At 41.8% G+C, this 18,705-nt stretch overlaps 1 protein-coding gene across 1 annotated transcript; it reads left to right on the forward strand.

Moving 5' to 3' along the window:
* Positions 1 to 2,646: 2,646 nt before the first annotated feature.
* On the forward strand, positions 2,647 to 4,780 carry LOC147336385 (protein NLRC3-like). Its single transcript, XM_086287103.1, has 2 exons — positions 2,647 to 2,840; positions 2,982 to 4,780. Exons 1-2 carry the CDS (start codon positions 2,708 to 2,710, stop codon positions 4,778 to 4,780), a joined length of 1,932 nt encoding a protein of 643 aa, XP_086143229.1. The 5' UTR covers positions 2,647 to 2,707.
* The last annotated feature ends 13,925 nt before the right edge of the window (positions 4,781 to 18,705 follow it).

Below are 18,705 nucleotides of genomic sequence, written 5' to 3' on the forward strand. Positions count from 1 at the left end.
TACTCACAGTATTAAAGTAAAAACGCCATCTTTGAAGGAAATTTCTGCCAGTTTTTGTGCAAAGTTCCCTGAATTTCTACCTCCAACATTAATAGGAGAAAATTATCTGAACTTTTATTCTAATGAATTTAATCAGCTTGAACATTTTGTAGCACAAAAGTAGAAAAAACTCAAAGGGAATCAAAAATAGCTCCGTTTGCTGTTGCCTGCATTGTAGATGGGCGGCTTTGCCTCAACACCTAAACAGGAAAATGAGTTTAGTCAAGTATTAAAGTGGGATTGAAGAGGTGAGGAAACCAGAGATCAGGTGTTGTGGTGCAGCATTAAGATAAGATGGGGCCTGATTATTTAAGACCTTGTATGTGAGGAGCAGCCAATGAAGGGAAGCCAAAACAGGAGAAATCTGCTCTCTCTTTCTAGTCCCTGTCAGGACTCTTGCTGCAGCATTTTGGATTAGCTGAAGGCTTTTCACTGAGTTTTTAGGACATCCTGATAATAATGAATTACAGTCGTCCAGTCTGGAAGTAATAAATGCATGAACTAGTTTTTCAGCGTCACTCTTTTTAGCATTTTTTAACAACAAGCTTCTGTCTATTAGGGCTCTTGTCTCGCCGACTGCTGCCTCAGATCAGAGTCTTTCTCCTGTGTGCTCAGCTGTCTTAGAGCAGTTTGATCCCGTCTCCCTTAATGACTTGACTGCGGTAGTTTGTAACCTAAGATCATCACACTGCCCCTCTGATTGTCGCCCCCCAACTACTCTTTCAAGGATTGTCAGGTTGGAGATCGGCCTATAATTAGCTAAGACAGCTGGGTCTAGGGATGCTTTTTAAGTAAAGGTTTAACTACAGCCAGCTAGGGATGGGTACCTTTTAGATTTGAAAACCTGTTAAATCAGAATCAGTTGCTGATGATGGCTTTTTTCTTTTACATCAATCATGTATAATCTTAACTCAAAGTGAACATAGACTTGATTGCTCAGATCAGCCAATTCAAAATGCTAATTCAATCAACTCTGAGTTCATGGCTAGACTCAGTTTGTTGGCCCTGCACCTTAAAACTATTTCCTGTTTGTCTCTCGTGTTTTTTGGATATTGTTTTCACATCTTATGTCACGGCTAGCGGGGCGAGCCATGTTGAATTTAATAAAGGACCCAAGATGCCGACACTGCTGTGAAGTGAGTGAGCTTTATTGAAACGGTGAAGTGCAGTGGAGATGGCCTGTGCAGAAGCTAAGATAACCTCTACTGAAAAAAACAAAAAAACTAACCTGAAACCTTAAACGGAGGCACGGGGAGACAACACAGACGAACCAGCAACAAGCAGGAGAAAACAAAGGGCTCATATACACAAAAGAGCCATCAGGGAATGAGAAAAGGGAGACACAGCAGGATTCATTGGACATAACCAGACAAGGGGAAGCAAAAGTAGACACACTAACGTAGGACATGGCACTGTCAAAATAAAACAGGAAGTGAACACAGAGACACAATACTAACACAGTACAGAGGGAACACAGAAACCAAAACCTCAGAACTAGAAAATCTTAATCAGAATGAAATTGTAACAAAAGACAATAACAATCAAAACAAAACCACTGAGTCCACAGACTCGGGACATACATCGGCTCAAACTGTGGTCATAAATATTTTGTACTTGTAAATCTGACTGTGTAGTTGTGAACTGAGTTTTGTAACATTGTGAAACAAAATATCTGGAAAGTTCATGTTTTTGCGTTCATTGATTTGTGTGTGTAAAAATGTAAAAATGTAATAAATGTAAGAAACATTAGAACTACTTTTGCTGACACAAAGTTTGGCGAGCACTGCAAGTTGTCCCTTTAAACCAGTCACTGATATAAAGAGAGCACCTTGTTCCAGGGCATCTGAGCATGGAGGGAAAGCTTTATGCAGGAGATGGTAAGAGCTGTTGGGACTAAAGAAACTGAGCAGAAAACTACAGACATCTGGAAACTGAGTTGTTAATTCTCAGTGGGATCAGCAGGACTAGCAAAGCTTCACCATGACAGTCATCTGATTGACTGAACCCATCCAAACATCACTTCATGGACCTTTAGCTTGTGTCTGTGTGTGGACAGACATAACATGAGCTAATTATACATTACTCCTCCACAGAGTGGACCAGCAGAGAGCAGAGGTTTCCACTGGTCAGTCTGCACAGCAGCATCAAACACACCTGGACTCTGTGGTTATGGTTTGTAGTACTACGTTTAAATTTGTTCTTTTCAGTCACCTCTATGCTGCACTTTGTGGACCAGAGGATTGTCAGTGTGTCCAACATAAATCAGAGTTTGGGCTCCATGATTTCAGTCAGATTGGGGTGACTGTAGCTCAGGAGGTGAGCAGGTCAGCTACTAGTCAGAAGGTTTGTGAATCAAACCCTGGCTGGCAAATGTACTGGGTAACGTACTAAACCCAAGCTGCCCTCTGATGCATCCATCAGAGTGTGAAAGAAAGTATTTAAGCATAGAACAGTGTGCTTGGTTGAATGAGGCATGTTGTATAAAATGCTTTGTGTGCACAGAGTATCAAAGAGAGCTATAGAAGAACCAGTTCATTTACCACTGGGTAATTCATATAGTCTTCTTTTCCAGCGGCTGGAGGACAACATCACCATGTTTGTGAAGAACGAGCTGAAGAAGATCCAGAAGGTTCTGAGTCCAGATCACCCAGAAACTTTAAAGAGCCAGATGGAGGATGAGGAGATGTTTGAAGGTGAGGATGAAGATGAAAGAAAGAGCTGCAGAGAAGCATTTCTGAAGATCACACTCCACTTCTTGAGGAGACTTAAGCAGCATGAGATGGCTGACCATCTGCAGAGCAGTAAGAGAATTTCTCTAAAGACTGAATATTGATCTTTCCTAATAGCTCAAGAAATGGACCAATAGACATTCATCCTTTCAGGGTACTGAAAGGCTATGATATTTATTATATAATATTTTTTTCTGAAATTCTTACCTTCAGAAATATTTGCTCCACTCTGTAAACGTGAACTTAAAGCCCAACTGAAGAAGAAGTTCCAGTGTGTGTTTGAGGGCATCGCTAAAGCAGGAAGCCCAACCCTCCTGAATCAGATCTACACAGAGCTCTACATCACAGAGGGAGGGACTGCAGAGGTCAATGATGAACATGAGGTCAGACAGATTGAAACAGCATCCAGGAAACCAGACAGACCAGAAACAACAATCAGACAAGAAGACATCTTTAAAGCCTCACCAGGAAGAGACGAACCAATCAGAACAGTGCTGACAAAGGGAGTGGCTGGCATTGGGAAAACAGTCTTAACACAGAAATACAGCCTGGACTGGGCTGAAGACAAAGCCAACCAGGACATCCAGTTCATATTTCCATTCACTTTCAGAGAGCTGAATGTGCTGAAAGAGGAAAAGTTCAGCTTGGTGGAACTTGTTCATCACTTCTTTAATCAAACTAACGAATCAGGAATCTGCAGACTTGAAGACTTCCAGGTTGTGTTCATACTTGATGGTCTGGATGAGTGTCGACTTAATTTGGACTTCAACAAAACTAAAATCCTGACTGAAACAAGAAAGTCCACCTCATTGGATGAGCTGCTGACAAACCTCATCAGAGGGAACCTGCTCCCTTCTGCTCGCCTTTGGATAACAACACGACCTGCAGCAGCCAATCAGATCCCTCCTCAGTGTGTCGACATGGTGACAGAGGTGAGAGGGTTCACTGACCCACAGAAGGAGGAGTACTTCAGGAAGAGATTCAGAGATGAGGAGCAGGCCAGCAGGATCATCTCCCACATCAAGAAAGCTCGAAGCCTCCACATCATGTGTCACATCCCAGTCTTCTGCTGGATCACTGCTACAGTTCTGGAGGATGTGCTGGAAACCAGAGAGGGAGGAGAGCTGCCCAAGACCCTGACTGAGATGTACATCCACTTCCTGGTGGTTCAGGCCAAAGTCAAGAGGATCAAATATGATGGAGGAGCTGAGACAGATCCACACTGGAGTCCAGAGAGCAGGAAGATGATTGAGTCACTGGGAAAACTGGCTTTTGATCAGCTGCAGAAAGGAAACCTGATCTTCTATGAACCAGACCTGACAGAGTGTGGCATCGATATCAGAGCAGCCTCAGTGTACTCAGGAGTGTTCACACAGATCTTTAAAGAGGAGAAACAACTGTACCAGAACAAGGTGTTCTGCTTTGTTCATCTCAGTGTTCAGGAGTTTCTGGCTGCTCTTCATGTCCACCTGACCTTCATCAACTCTGGACTCAATCTGCTGGAAGAACAACAAACAACGTCCATGTGGTCTAAATTATTTGATAAACCAAAACTCCAATCTCTCCACCAGAGTGCTGTGAACAAGGCCTTACAGAGTCCAAATGGACACCTGGACTTGTTCCTTCGTTTTCTCTTGGGTCTGAAGACTAATCAAACTCGTTTGCAAGGCCTCATGACACAAACAGGAAGTAGCTCACAGACCAATCAAGAAGCAGTTCAGTACATCAAGGAGAAGCTCAGTGAGAATCTGTCTGCAGAGAAAAGCATCAATCTGTTTCACTGTCTGAATGAACTGAATGATCGTTCTCTAGTGGAGGAGATCCAACAGTCCCTGAGTTCAGGACGTCTCTCCACAGATAAACTGTCTCCTGCTCAGTGGTCAGCTCTGGTCTTCATCTTACTGTCATCAGAAAAAGATCTGGACGTGTTTGACCTGAAGAAATACTTTGCTTCAGAGGAGGCTCTTCTGAGGCTGCTGCCAGTGGTCAAAGTCTCTAAAAAAGCTCTGTAAGTTATAAAGTTTTTATTATTTAATTTGGTTGGTATGTTATGGAAAACACACTGCCATCAACTTCTGTTTTGTTTTTGTCAAAATCACTGTAATATAATCACTGTACCTTTATATACACGTGACTTGTATTAATGTTGCTGCCCTCTTGTGGCTAAAGTGTAATTATGTTATTGTTATTAGGGAGGATTTGAGAGTAACATGCCAAGTGAGTCAGCACCTTCGCTTTACCTTAAAAATCCAAATTCTTGTGTCATCAGTTATAGTTGCATGTATTCATTATCATAACTTAACCTTTAATATTGATGTCTTAAATTTATTTTGAGTAAACTAATGTTAAGGTTCAAATATTGGGGAAGGAGAGTACAAACAACCATGGTCCAGAACTTGGTCAAACAATTGATTTTAATACACGCGTGGGAAGACCAGCTCCGTTCGCAGACCGGGCTGATCTCCGACTTAATCAAAGCATAAACAGATATTTTATACCATCAGGGCTTGAATTTAATGACGCCCCCTCATACGTCACAAACAGAATATATGCATACGTCAAATCAAAACCACAATGACTTTTAACACAGTTTAAAAGAACATTATCTCCTATCTTCATGGCAGGTACTTCCTGTCACTGCCGGATGCTCGCTTATCATCTTGACACATCAGCAGCAGTTCTGCGACAAACTGCTCTTTTGCAACCCCGAGCAAAACATGATTAAACTTCCACCTATAAATGATTCTCTTTAACTAAGTGTGTGTCTCGTCCTTAAAGACTCCTCAAAATAACCTGCACTTAGACTCTGCTTTCGGTTTCAGTTCTGCAAAAGACACACTCTTCAAACCTGCAACTTCCTGTCAGCCTGCAACTTAGTCTTTCTGAAAGACACACACTGTTTAAACATCTGAATGCAATATCAATTCTGTAGATTATATTATTAATGCAATGGTAATGATGATGATTATTAACAATAGCAGCAAAATATCTCTCCAATCTCAATACTCCCTCTCTCGACCTCTGGAACACCAGAGGTCACAATACATTGTGTTGGGTCACTCCTCGGCCCACTCAGCTGCTTCCATGTCCATCCATGGCATCATGGACATCGGGGTCACCACTCCCGCTCTGACCCTCTCTAGCCGTCCTCTGGCTCAGCAAATCAGACAACCTCATGTCATCTAAGTGGTCCAGTAATAAACACCAGCTCCCCCTCGAGAACACTCCATGCGTAAGATTAGGTTTTTTCTGCGTCCCTCTCTTGTGGTCCATCATGCCTCGGGCCTCCAGCATCCTCACCCCCCTGTGGTCGCTGAGATCTTCTGTAAAGCAAACAAAACACCTTTTCCTGCACCTCCCTAACTTATCATCTTTGGGACTCTTTAATCAAAAGCCTGATCCTAATTATCTTCTTGACTTATTGACTTGTATTTATATATATTCTTCAACGTTACTCATCATTTTAAAACTCTTAAAACGCTGCTTTCACGTCCCTGCATGCGTTTCCTGTCGCTTGCCTTATCTAATCATCAACATCCTGTACACAGAAGTCTCGCTGCTGCAAGGCCTCCACTCTGACCTAGAATCTCCTTTCACAAGAAAATCATTATAAGCGCCTATTCTACTAAAAGATCCAAAAAAAACAACCACTTTAATCAATTAAGTTTAAACATATAAGCAATTACTCCTGCATACATTTTATCACAGCTAAACGCTGCCTTGAAACAACTCCTGTGTGTTAACACTAACTTCATTTTAAAACTCACATTTCCTATGTTATAACCTGTTTTTGGTACAGCCTTTTTATTTCATCTTGCTCCTTTGATGTAACAATACCTTCTCATTCTAGTTTATCAGACTTAACCAAAATATATGCTTTCCTTCCTTTGGTCCTTCTCTAAAGCAAGAAACTCCTATTCAGTTCCTCTTTTCTGTCACTTGTTACAGGGCCAGCTCAAGTTCAGTTAAACGCTAAATTAATTTGAGGCCTTTTGCCTGGAATCAATACTGTCATGTGTGTTTATGGACTCTATATGTCTGTGAGCGTGTGCAATCCTTCAATAACTCATATCATCCTCACAGTAGATTGGCTAATCATAGCGCTAGCCAAAGGCTCGTGACCCACAAGAGACGAATTGAGCCACAACTCCCTTAAAGGCACAAAATGCAATATGTATAAAAAGTCATTTCTACGTATAAGCTCTCCCCTTTATCCTAAAAATAAATCTATGTAATATCTGTATGTGTGTCTTCTATTCATTAATGTAATTGTCAGTTATTTTCTCTCTTTATTTTACCTTCTTTTTGTTTACCTCTTTGTTTGTGACGTGGACATCCCTAAACCATCCTGAGTTCCGGCTTCAATTTCAACCCAATTGTACCCTCTATTCTCGCAGTCGAACTCGTCTGGGCTTCACCTTCCCACTGGCCCCTGTGCCCTTCTCTTAGTGTCCTTTGTTGTCTTGTGATCCCCAGCAAACACAGTCTGTTTCTTCTCTGTTTCTTCTCCGTTGCTCTTTTCAGTATTTTCCTTTTAGATTAAATCCCAGCCTGGCAAAATATCCCATTCAGTGTCTTTAAACAGTTATGTCACACTGTTCTTACCAGCCTGCAGTTCACCGTGCATTTTCCATCACGTGCTTTTCTTCCATGCTGCTGCTGGTATCGTCAGTGTAGTTTCAGTTGCACTGTCTTTTGCCTGCTGTTAATTCTTGAAGTCCACGATGTTCTGTCGGTCTTCATCAGGAGATTAACTGTCCTATGAGCTTCTTCTCAGGATCGGGACAAGTGGGAGGTCAAGCTGTAAAATTTTAAGCCAAAATCTGGCCTGTTTTCCTCCCAATTCTGTTAATCAATGGTTTTGTACTCAAGATTCTAGGTTGAAAGAAGTCCACCTGTATTGACACACTAAAGCATACAATTAATATCCTTTTCATTTCTTTTCTTAAAACCTCCATTTGCTTCATCTGCCTGGAGTTTAACTCGTATGTTTCTCTCTCTGTGTGCTCACTTGTCACAGTCAGTTCCTTTTATGGGCATGCAAAGTTCCTGTCACACACACCATTTCCTGTCAACCTTGCAGCTGCTCAGAACCATATTTTCTGTTTCTATCTCTCCTGTTTAGTTTTTTTTACAGGCTAATAAAACTCTTGTTTTACTAAGTCTTGATCTAAAACAATTCACCCTTATTTCACGCACACACTTCTAAATATACTAAATTCTTTGCGTTTGTCAGATCGTCTCACACACACACCGCCTTTTCTCTCACACTTCCACTTCTGCACTCACTCTACTATCAACTTTCATAGTGTTATTATTATTTATTATTTTGTACAAATCACACCCAATCACTCAAAACCTGCTACTCACAGCATTCACACACTTAAACTGTGACAAGAGTTGAGGAATATACTCACAACACGCTTTCCTAAGAGTATTTCAGACATGCCTTTCATAATCAGAAAGAGCAAGTCAAAGAAAACAATTGAAACCTCTATTAATTCTCACAGCACACACATAGAATAGAAAAAATAAAACACACCAGCATTTATTGCTGATGAGAGGTTACTCCTAAAAGTAATATGTTAGTCTTAAATATATACAGTGCACTCACTATATTTATATATCAAAACTCAGTCAATTACTATACATTCACTACGGCAACTCAAAACTTTATTTATAGCCCTCTAATGAACATAAATGGCGTCTTAAACACACACTCAACAATGTTTGCAGCAGTATTTGTAAAACCAACTGTGGTTTAAACAGTTCACTGCTGACTAATTTGCATTTTCACACTCACACACACACAGTCTAAAAATAGCTCCAGCACTGCCTCAGACTCCTTTCACACAGAGATCTCTTATTTTATATTACAAAGACGTCTTATATTTACAACCACTGTCACATCTGTCAGCTTTAGCGCCTAAACAATTTCGACAAATTTAAGTTAACGGTCCAACCGATAAAGTCCAACTTTTTTGTGATCAATTAACCAGTATCTGTCCAACAGTTTCTGGCCTCATCTCTAAAATCCCTAACTCAATTTAAAAGCGTCAACCAACCCAAACTTTGCCTGAAGCTCTATTTTTGGCATTTCACAGCCAAGGCTTACCCCGAAGTTTTAAGTTAAAGTTACACGCCCGAAGTCCAACTTCTGCTGGCCAAAAAAGCGCAGACTACCGTTCCAAACGGTAAGGAGACTCTAACTCCTAGTTATTCTGGAGTGCCCCAAGCTCCACAGTGACCAACTGACTATCCCTCTTCGAGGACAATGCCTAAGCGTCCTTGGCATTGGCAAGCGTTACCTCTGAGCACTGCGCTTCCTATCAGTCCAACTGACGTTCTTGAATAATTTATAATACTTTGGAACAACAGTAAAACAGCCAAAAAAGTGTAAGACTGAAGCAGGTCCAACCTTATAACCAATACGGGCTCCACCCCAAACAATAACCAAATTCCCTAATATACTAAAATCACTCAGCAGTCCAACTGCTTTCCACGGTCCAACCGTATTAAATCCTTTAGCGGTCCAACCGCATTCAATCATTTTTAGCAGTCCAACTGCATTCAATCCTCAGTACTGTCATGAGATTCTCATCAAAATCAAAGCAGACATTCCCCAGTAATTTCAGTGAGTAGACTTTAATTTGTAATGTCCAAATTGGCACACTTTGGAAATAATTCAACAGGTAGTGCCTTACCTTTGGATAAGCGGCTTAGAACAACAATGAGAAAAAGAGAGCTGATTATTAGCTCATCAAAACACAAAACAAAATCACAATGAATTATCAGTTAATTTCATTTAAAATAATTCATTAAGTATTTATGTACAATTCAAATTAGTTAATTACATATTTTGTTGGTTTGTTTTCTATTTTAATTATTTTACTGACACATTTAATGAATTATTTAATGATGTATTTATTTAATTCACGTTGCTACTCCTGGCCCTGCATCGCTGTTCATAAATACATTTTATTTGTCAGCTTCACCCATCAAAGTCAGGGGGCGGGGTTAATGCTGATCAAGTCAACACCATTGCTTTGGTCTGGTGGGCGTTCTTTTAGTGGGCTTTTCTCAATACTAAGTAGGCCTACACACCAGGGTTTGGACATGTGTGGACCCAAACTATACTTTTACCCTTTTTTGTGTGTCACCAAATACACTTTAATATTTTCTAGACTAGAATGTAGTGGCGTAATCTTTAACCTCTTTTGGCTCCAAACAGAAGTGACAGACTTGAGCAGGGTTCATTTAAAGGCTGACAGAAGTGGAGTGGTGACGGGGAGATGTTTGACAGGACAGTGTTTCAGCCTCCACAGGTTCATGTTGTGCTCCATCAGTCAGTGAAGATGAAGTCAGTGCTGATGAGGCTGTAGAGTGTGTGAGGGATGTGAATGAGGATGATGAAGATCTGATGATAGCAGATAAAAACAGGCTGCAGAGACTTTGAGCCATACAGGGCACACAGTGTGTGTACAGAACAGCTGAAATCATTATGGAGGCCTCACTGGAATATGGAAGCATCACAGTACAGCTTCAGTGAAGCATTAAAGTCTCTGATATGAGATGAGAAATGAAGCAGCCAGAGCGTTTTCATGAGTGGAAACCCACTGTGACTGTGAGCTGCTGCTACAGCCTCCAGATTAGCCAGCAGCTCATCCTGCTCAACATGGACCTGTGGTCAGAGTGTGTGCTGGATAATCCGGCCCAGGATGAGGCCAAACTGACATGGGATGAAATGTCTGTCACATAATTGAGCTTAGTGTAGTTTCATTTCTGCACAATTTAAAAACAACCAAAACTTTGTTCTGTCTTTTCTATGTTATACTGTAGACTTTCTTTGATACTGTGTCCAAAAGGAGCAGCTTTTACTTTGAAGGGGAGGCGTCTCTGTTTCCTCTTCAGGTTGGATGATGGAAGCAAATTAGTAGCTGTGTCCCAAAACGTCGGCTGCATCCTCCAGAGGCTGCATTTGAAGGCCGATTACGTCACAGCCAGGCGATGAAGGCTGTCCGTATTTGTCGACTCCTTCAAATGTGCCCGACAAATGCGTCCTTCATTTCCCCGAATTTGAAGGATTCGTCGGGTGTGTCCTTCGTGGCCCACCATATCCCAGAATTCATAACGCGGCCCAGCCAAATTTCAGCTGCCAACAATGGCGGCTGCTACTAAGTTTTCAAATTACTCTTATTAATCTTTCTGGGTCACAAAATAAACTTTTAACATATTTTCAGGCGAGAAAGTAGCTGTGTACACTTCAAATATCTGCTTGGTTTATCAAGACATCGCATATTTGCAAAAGTGTGCCGACGTTTTCGGAGACGTCTGTTCCCCACCCGCTCGCTAGCAAGCCGGGGGGTTCAATGGTCACTCCAGCCGGCGAGAGCAGCGGACGCCCGGCTTCATCGTTTTCAGACCCCGCTCTTTCGCTACTCAGGTGAAACACGATATATAAGTCACTCGGATAACTTAAAAATGTAATTGTTTGCCTTTTTTCTGTGTTTTATTTGTTCCGGAGTAAATCGGTTTGGCTGAGATCAAAGTTCCTCCGGGATTTTCACACAGCTGAATAAACGTTAAACAGGAAACTGATTAAACAGAAGTGTGAGACGGTCGAGAATTTACGCCAGTGTCCTGTTATATTTTAGATAGCAAGGAGCAGACGGCCGAGTTTATTAAACTCCACCGACACAGCGGTGACGCAAATCTGAAGGCTAGACCGTCCCATTTCACAGCCTCGCACTTCCAGCCTTTTCGGTCTTTGAAGGACCCGGCCCACGTAGACCGCGAATACCGGGTCCTCCGAAGGATGCAGCCGACGTTTTGGGACAAAGCTAGTGTGCGATGTTCTTTCAGTGTTGCACTTTGTAGACGCTCCCTGAGCACTGGTCTCACAGCCAGCTGCACATAGAGACCAGTGTTGTTAGTCCAGGTCAGAAGATGACTTGTTGGAATGAAAATGAGCTTGTAGTTTGTCTGCTTTAATAATGTGACTGGAAAAAGGTGTTGGACTTCAAATATGTCCATTTCTTTCACACTTCACCTTTAAAAGTGAAGCCTTGTGGTTCCTGGAAGGAAAAACACGACTTTTTCAAGTCTTTGTCCTGTTTTTATGAGAAATGTACGACTTTAATGTGAAACATTCAGAGTTTTTTCTCTTGTTGTGTTTGTTTGAAGCTGCTTCCTGTTGGCTTCAGCTGTTTGGAGTTTCCATTTTCTAAACTTCTACATTCTGAACCTTCTTCAGCTCTGAACAGATGATGAAACACTGAATGATTTCAAGCTCACACTTTGTCTAATAAACTTGCATCTTTCATTCTTTATACAGATTGTGGGGCTGTGGTTTGTCAGAGATCAGCTGTGATTATCTGGCAGCAGCACTGAAGTCCAACCCCTCCCATCTGAGAGAGCTGGACCTGAGATACAACGACAAGCTGCAGGATTCAGGAGTGAAGCATCTGTGTGGTTTCCTGGAGAGTCCAGGATGTGGACTTGAAACTCTGGGGTCAGTCAGCATGTTTTAGTTGTGCTGTGATGAATATGATGTGAAAGTTGTGCTGACACTAAACTGCAGACATCAGGCTGATATTATACTGATCCACACTGAGGATCTTCATGGTAAAGTCTGTTTTCTTCTTCTCTGGTTTAGTCCATTGACTGCAGCAGAACAATGTTCACATTTCAAACAGTGAGACTCAACGTATGGCCCGCGGCCCACACTCGGCCTGCCCACCTTCCCTGATTCAGAGAGAGGGGACCCTGATTAACTGTGTAGTGTTCTTCCTCACAGTTCTAAGTATCAGACACAACAATGAATAATCCACAGCTGACTGTCTTTAGCAGGTCAAAGGTCACGGCACACAGCAGACAGTGGGAAATATTATAATTCTGATCATTTATCAGCACATATCCATATGTATAAAAACAAAGCTGACACTGTGAGACTTGATCAGAGGTGTGATCATCACAGCAGAGGCCTTTGTGTCAAAGTCACTGAGGATCAAACAGAAACACATGAAGCAGATTTTCCTGTTCTGGCTTTTTATAGCAGATAACCTTCAAAATATTCTGCAGTCCATCAAAAACTGAAGCAAACCATGAATCAACATGTGAACATGAGCTGATGCTGCTGAAGGGAAGCAAAGTTACAGAGGTTTGATTACAGACACAGCTGAGAGTTTGTAATCTGTCATCATTTTAAAAGGTTTACATTTCTTCAGTATATCCACATTTGCAGCTGGTACCTCAACCTCCACTTGTCCAACACAACTGCTGTCCACTGCCTCCATGACATTGTGATTTTGCTGTTGGTCTTCTGTCAGATCTTCATCAATCACTTCTGCACGGGGCACACCTTCAGACTCTGCAGCTGCATAACGAAAGCCTGTAAGATAAAATTAGACATAAGGTAAATGTACACCAATATTCCAATGACAGGTGTGTGATTCATCTGGAAGTTATGTGCGGATTAGTGTACAGTGATAGCAATTTAGTATGTTTTTAGAGGGGGGGGGGGTTGTTTACCTCCGATGGGTGCTCTTTTTCGCTTCCGTTGCGTACGCCTTGAGTGCCGGTCCGAGTCTGATACAGGTATGTCGTCATGCCCCATGTGCAGTGTTGGTGCCCAGTCTGGATTTGTTACATCCATTTCATATGCTGGTTTGCCTGCAATAATGCCAAATCATAAGCTACTCAGTCGACATGATGTGGTTCTGCAGCATCACACATTAGCATGTTTTATCTCATTATCTATGACCGCAGCACGTTGAAAATAACACTAAAAGCCTTTCAAGAGTGATATGAATTAATTTAGAACTCACCGGAAAGAAAATGCCGTGAGCAAACCAACAAAAAGCTGGGGATTGCAGAGAACTCGATATCCGCTCGTCTCACCGCTGCAATCCAAGCCTGACGTCTTTGTTTAGTAATATCGGATACATGGGATCCCTCACGTTGCCTCCAGGATGGAAAACGATGAAAAGAGAGCCCGTTATCCAGCTTCTTGCCTTCACGATCGTGTGATCTAACGTTGCAACCGACAACACAACACGTACGATCCATAGCTGAAATGGTATCCTTTGGCTGGCCTACTGTCATGGCGGAAGGGGGCATGGCCCATCTCCCGTGACATCACGCTCCAAAGCCCTATAGGTGGGAAAATGTACCATGTCGACCAATCAAAAATGATATGGAAACATGACATTTGGATGTTTAGCAAAAGGGGGAAGTTTTAGGAGTGACCGGCAAGAGAGAGCGAGTGAGCGAAAGAGAGAGAGAGTTTTGATACGTGAGAGATTTGTGACGTTTACCGTGTTTGGTCTCAAGTTAGTTTGTTGTCTTGTGTATTTAGTGTGTAGCTGTTGTTTTGTTTTGTGTGTCAGTTCTACTAGTGATCGTCACAGTTGCTGCCTTAAAGCCAACAAAGGCAGATTGCAGTGTAAACGCTGAGTGACACACCTGCTGTCAGACCTGCAGGTTTATCCCTGTGCTGTTCTCATATGTGTTAGAGTGACACAAACTATTGTTTGACACCTGATTGTTCTGTAAATAGTTTGAAATGATTATATGAAAAACGTCTGAGCCTTGGCTGCATTTTTTGGTAAATAGTACCATATAACTTTGTTGTTTGCAAAACGTGTGCGTATTTTTAAAAGTGTACAATCTCTATTTGCATTTCAAGTTATGAAGATGATTCGTTAAACATGTGTGTGGTTTTTACAGTCAAAATATCACTTTCTACTTGTATTTTAAATTTTGTCTGAATTTAGATAAATTGTGCTGATACAGTTGGTCAAAATGAGAAAATAACAGATTGGCAAGATAAACTGTTTTTAAAGGTAAAATATAGAGGCCACATCAAAAGTAGTCAAGAAGGGTTAAAGGCTAAAAGCAAAGTTGTCACCAAGTACTGTTTATATTTGTGTGTATTGCTGCAGCTTTTTTGAGTATTAATTTGGTGCCTTTGTGTGAAATAATGGTATTGTGAGTGATCCATATAGTCACAAAGAATAGCCACTTGTTTCTGTGCTACCAAAGTTCCCCGGCTTTCATTCAAAATGTGTTTATCGTCAGCACCTGCACATTAAACTACTTAAACATTATAAATGTCTTCAAGCTCACACTGAGGCCTGTGGGGTACTATCAGCCACTGAGACAGTACACACATTTATATGTGTTTGTATATGAATATTTCATACTTTAAGACTGCCTGTTTATTTAAGGGAGATGAACAAAATACATTGGAATTGTACAAAATAATATCATGGATGATAAATTAAATAGATTTTAAGTAGATGCTTGTGCATTCTTAAAGTCTTATATGTTGAACTGAACTATGTGATCTGTTCAAAGCCTTAATCTTAATTTGAAGTGAAATGTGCATTTTGAGTTTATACACTATGTATATAAGGCGACCGTTTCCTTTTGCAGTATTTTTGTGTGGTGTACTTTTCTATGTCTTAACAAAAGGGGAACAAAGGTGTTTAAGTTCACCTAGGATGATGTGTTTTAATTTTCACATGGTCTTGCTTGAATTTGACCCTGACAAAGGCGTATGAACTCTGTCAGCTGTTTGGAGTTTCCATTTTCTAAACTTCTACATTCTGAAGCTTCTTCAGCTCTGAACAGATGATGAAACACTGAATGATTTCAAGCTCACACTTTGTCTAATAAACTTACATCTTTCATTCTTTATACAGATTGTGGAGCTGTGGTTTGTCAGAGATCAGCTGTGATTATCTGGCAGCAGCACTGAAGTCCAACCCCTCCCATCTGAGACAGCTGGACCTGAGCTGGAACGAGCTGCAGGATTCAGGAGTGAAGCATCTGTGTGGTTTCCTGGAGAGTCCAGGATGTGGACTTGAAACTCTGAGGTCAGTCAGCATGTTTTAGTTGTGCTGAGATGAATATGATGTGAAAGTTGTGCTGACACTAAACTGCAGACATCAGGCTGATATTATACTGATCCACACTGAGGATCTTCATGGTAAAGTCTGTTTTCTTCTTCTCTGGTTTAGTCCATTGACTGCAGCAGAACAATGTTCACATTTCAAACCTTCAAAGAAGAAGAAAAATCCTCCACTGGATAATTCACTGTGAAACTCTCCAACTCTTCATTCCACCTTAAAGTCTGTCTGACACTGAAATCCAAAGCAAAATGTGCGTTTGCTTTACAGACAGCAGTCCAACACAAACATACACACATCATCCAAAACACAGTCCAACATCCAAATCTCCTCCACTGCCAGCATGAATGATGGGAAAGAGAAGGAGGAACACTCTGACATTCAGGGTTAGAATGAGTTTCATGAAGCAGACTGTGAAGATCAAAGCTGCATTAGAAAGCTTACATGAATGAATGAGTGGACAGAAGTGGACAGAGATCATCTGAAGCACTTCAAAGGCTTTAAATCAGCACATTTCTCTTTATTCTTTATCAACTCTGTTAGTTTCTCTCAGTTTTCTGTGGAATGAAGCTAACAGCAGGCTAATAAGATGCTGACCAATAGGTTTCTATTAAAGGTTGTAATTTGTATATGAAAAAGTGCTTTGGCTCAGCAGGGATCAGCTTACAGGTAGAATACAGCTGCTGGATGGGATTAGCATGTCATAGCTATCTACCAAACTGCTAACTGGGGGATTTCAGGCCATCTATGGATCATTTTTGCTAACTGTTTATTCAGCTTAGGCTCACAGGGCTGCAGCCTGTGCCCTAGCTGTCATAGGGCAAGAGGCGTGGTCCACCTGCACAGGTGAGCAGTCCATCACAGGGCCAACAGAGAGAGACAGAGAAGCACTCTCTCACATCCACACCTACAGCCAATTTAGAAGCACCAATGAACCTAAGCAGCATTTCATTGGACTGTGGGAGAACATCCAACCTCCACAGAAAGGCCAACAAGCTTCAACCTACAACCTTCTTGCTTTAAGGCACTAGTGCGAACCACTTTTCCCCATTTCAGCCCAAATCCTGCATCTTCCTGTTTCTGACTCCAGGCCAGCTCCACTAACACTTTCTCATCAGACACTGCCACCTAGTGGAGGAAGTCTTAGTTCCATTTGAAGCTTCAGATTACAGTTAGTTCCTTTACAAAGAGGTGGAGGTGGTGGGGCCACAGCACCATCATCACTGAGTGCCATAGGACACTTAACCTTTGTTTCCATATGCTGGGAACTTCCTGTTGTTCCAAGGAGGACTGGAAAATGTGTGAAAATCTCCCAGTCAGTTCCTCACAGCACACTTCAATCATTTCCCTCCCACAGCATCAGGACCAGGGCTTTTTCTCTCTTTGGTCCCACTAAGAGATTTCCACACAAACACCTCATCAGTGGGACTCTCAGAGCTACCAGCCCTTTGCTACAATCACAAAGCTCTTCATTGAAATCAATGATATCAAAGCTGGAATCAAATGAGTCCAAGTCTTCTGCTGATTCAGCATCACATTCATCTTTGCTCCTTGTTCTGCATCCCCACCATGGACTTCATTCCTTTCCAAGCCAGCCTTGAGTGTCCTTTATTCAGCTCATCCTCTGCTTTACTTTTACACCTGATTTTAGCTGCTTTATCTCTCTTTCAACAAGTTTCTGTGCCTCAATCTTTTTCTTCTCTCCCTCATAACAAGACAGCTTCTTCTGCCTGAGAACATGTTGGAGTGATTTACTAATCCAGGGCTGCTTATTGGGGAAAATACTTCCTGTTTCCAAAGTAATCCCCATTTTTCCCAGAAAGAAATGTAAGTAGAAATCGATGATCTAAGTGAGAACATGAGCCTTTAAAAAGTCCCAGTGGGTGCAGTCAAAGCAGTCCCTCAGTCCCAGTATAGAGTCTTTGGTCCAGACTGGAACAACTGTGTGCCCAGTTTGAGCTCTCTTCAGTCCTGTGACCTGACAGACCCAGAGGGGCCATCACATCACATTTAGAAGCTCCCCTAATGGAGCCACAACACATGTCCAACACTTAGTCTGTCTTGTTGGACCAACTGGAAGAAATGATTCAAGGACTTAGTCACAGAACAGAGATTCAAATCTCCAAAATCCAACTGGCTGCATCAGGACATATAGTCTGAAACTCTGCACAGTTTCCTGTTTGAAGCTGCTTCCTGTTGGCTTCAGCTGTTTGGAGTTTCCATTTTCTAAACTTCTACATTCTGAACCTTCTTCAGCTCTGAACAGATGATGAAACACTGAATGATTTCAAGCTCACACTTTGTCTAATAAACTTACATCTTTCATTCTTTATACAGATTGAGGAGCTGTGGTTTGTCAAAGATCAGCTGTGATTATCTGGCAGCAGCACTGAAGTCCAACCCCTCCCATCTGAGAGAGCTGAACCTGTGGGGAAACAACCTGAAGGATCCAGATGGGAAGCAGCTGTCTGATCTTCAGCAGAGTCCAGACTACAGACTGAAGACTCTGCTGTAAGTAGAGTGATGGAGTGAGTGGGTGGTGCTGTCAGCAGTATTGTACTAAACACAGTCAGTATGAAACAAAGATCCAGTGTTTCCTGTAAAGCTGCAGCTTCTCAGTGAAGCTGTGAGAGGAGACTGGTGACAGGCTTCAGGATTGGACACAAACACTTCCTGTTTCTGACCTTTATGGTCACCATAGTAACGGCTGACACGCTCAGATCAAACACTGTCAACAGCCAATCAGCTCTCTGAACAAAGCAGCACGCAGACCAATGACTGCATTCATTTCCATGTTTAAAGCAGTGAAGAACACAGTCTGTAGGTGAGGAAGAATTTAGTGAGAGCAGATGTTTGGATGGAATTCCTCCAGTTACCAGCTGGAACCGTCCATCTGGATTGTTGGGCTTGTTGTTGGGGTTCCTACAGAGCTCAGAGTGGACACACCAAGGTTCTTCTAATGAATGAAAGTCCAAACTCAAACTAGGAGGGAAAAACATTTTCATCAACTTCAATAAAAATCCAAA

This window comes from Aulonocara sp. 'chitande type north' Nkhata Bay, linkage group LG3 (assembly GCF_057382095.1).
Source record: "Aulonocara sp. 'chitande type north' Nkhata Bay isolate Kocher_YH1m ecotype deep benthic linkage group LG3, A_spYH_male_GT1.1, whole genome shotgun sequence".
Lineage (NCBI taxonomy): Eukaryota > Metazoa > Chordata > Actinopteri > Cichliformes > Cichlidae > Aulonocara > Aulonocara sp. 'chitande type north' Nkhata Bay.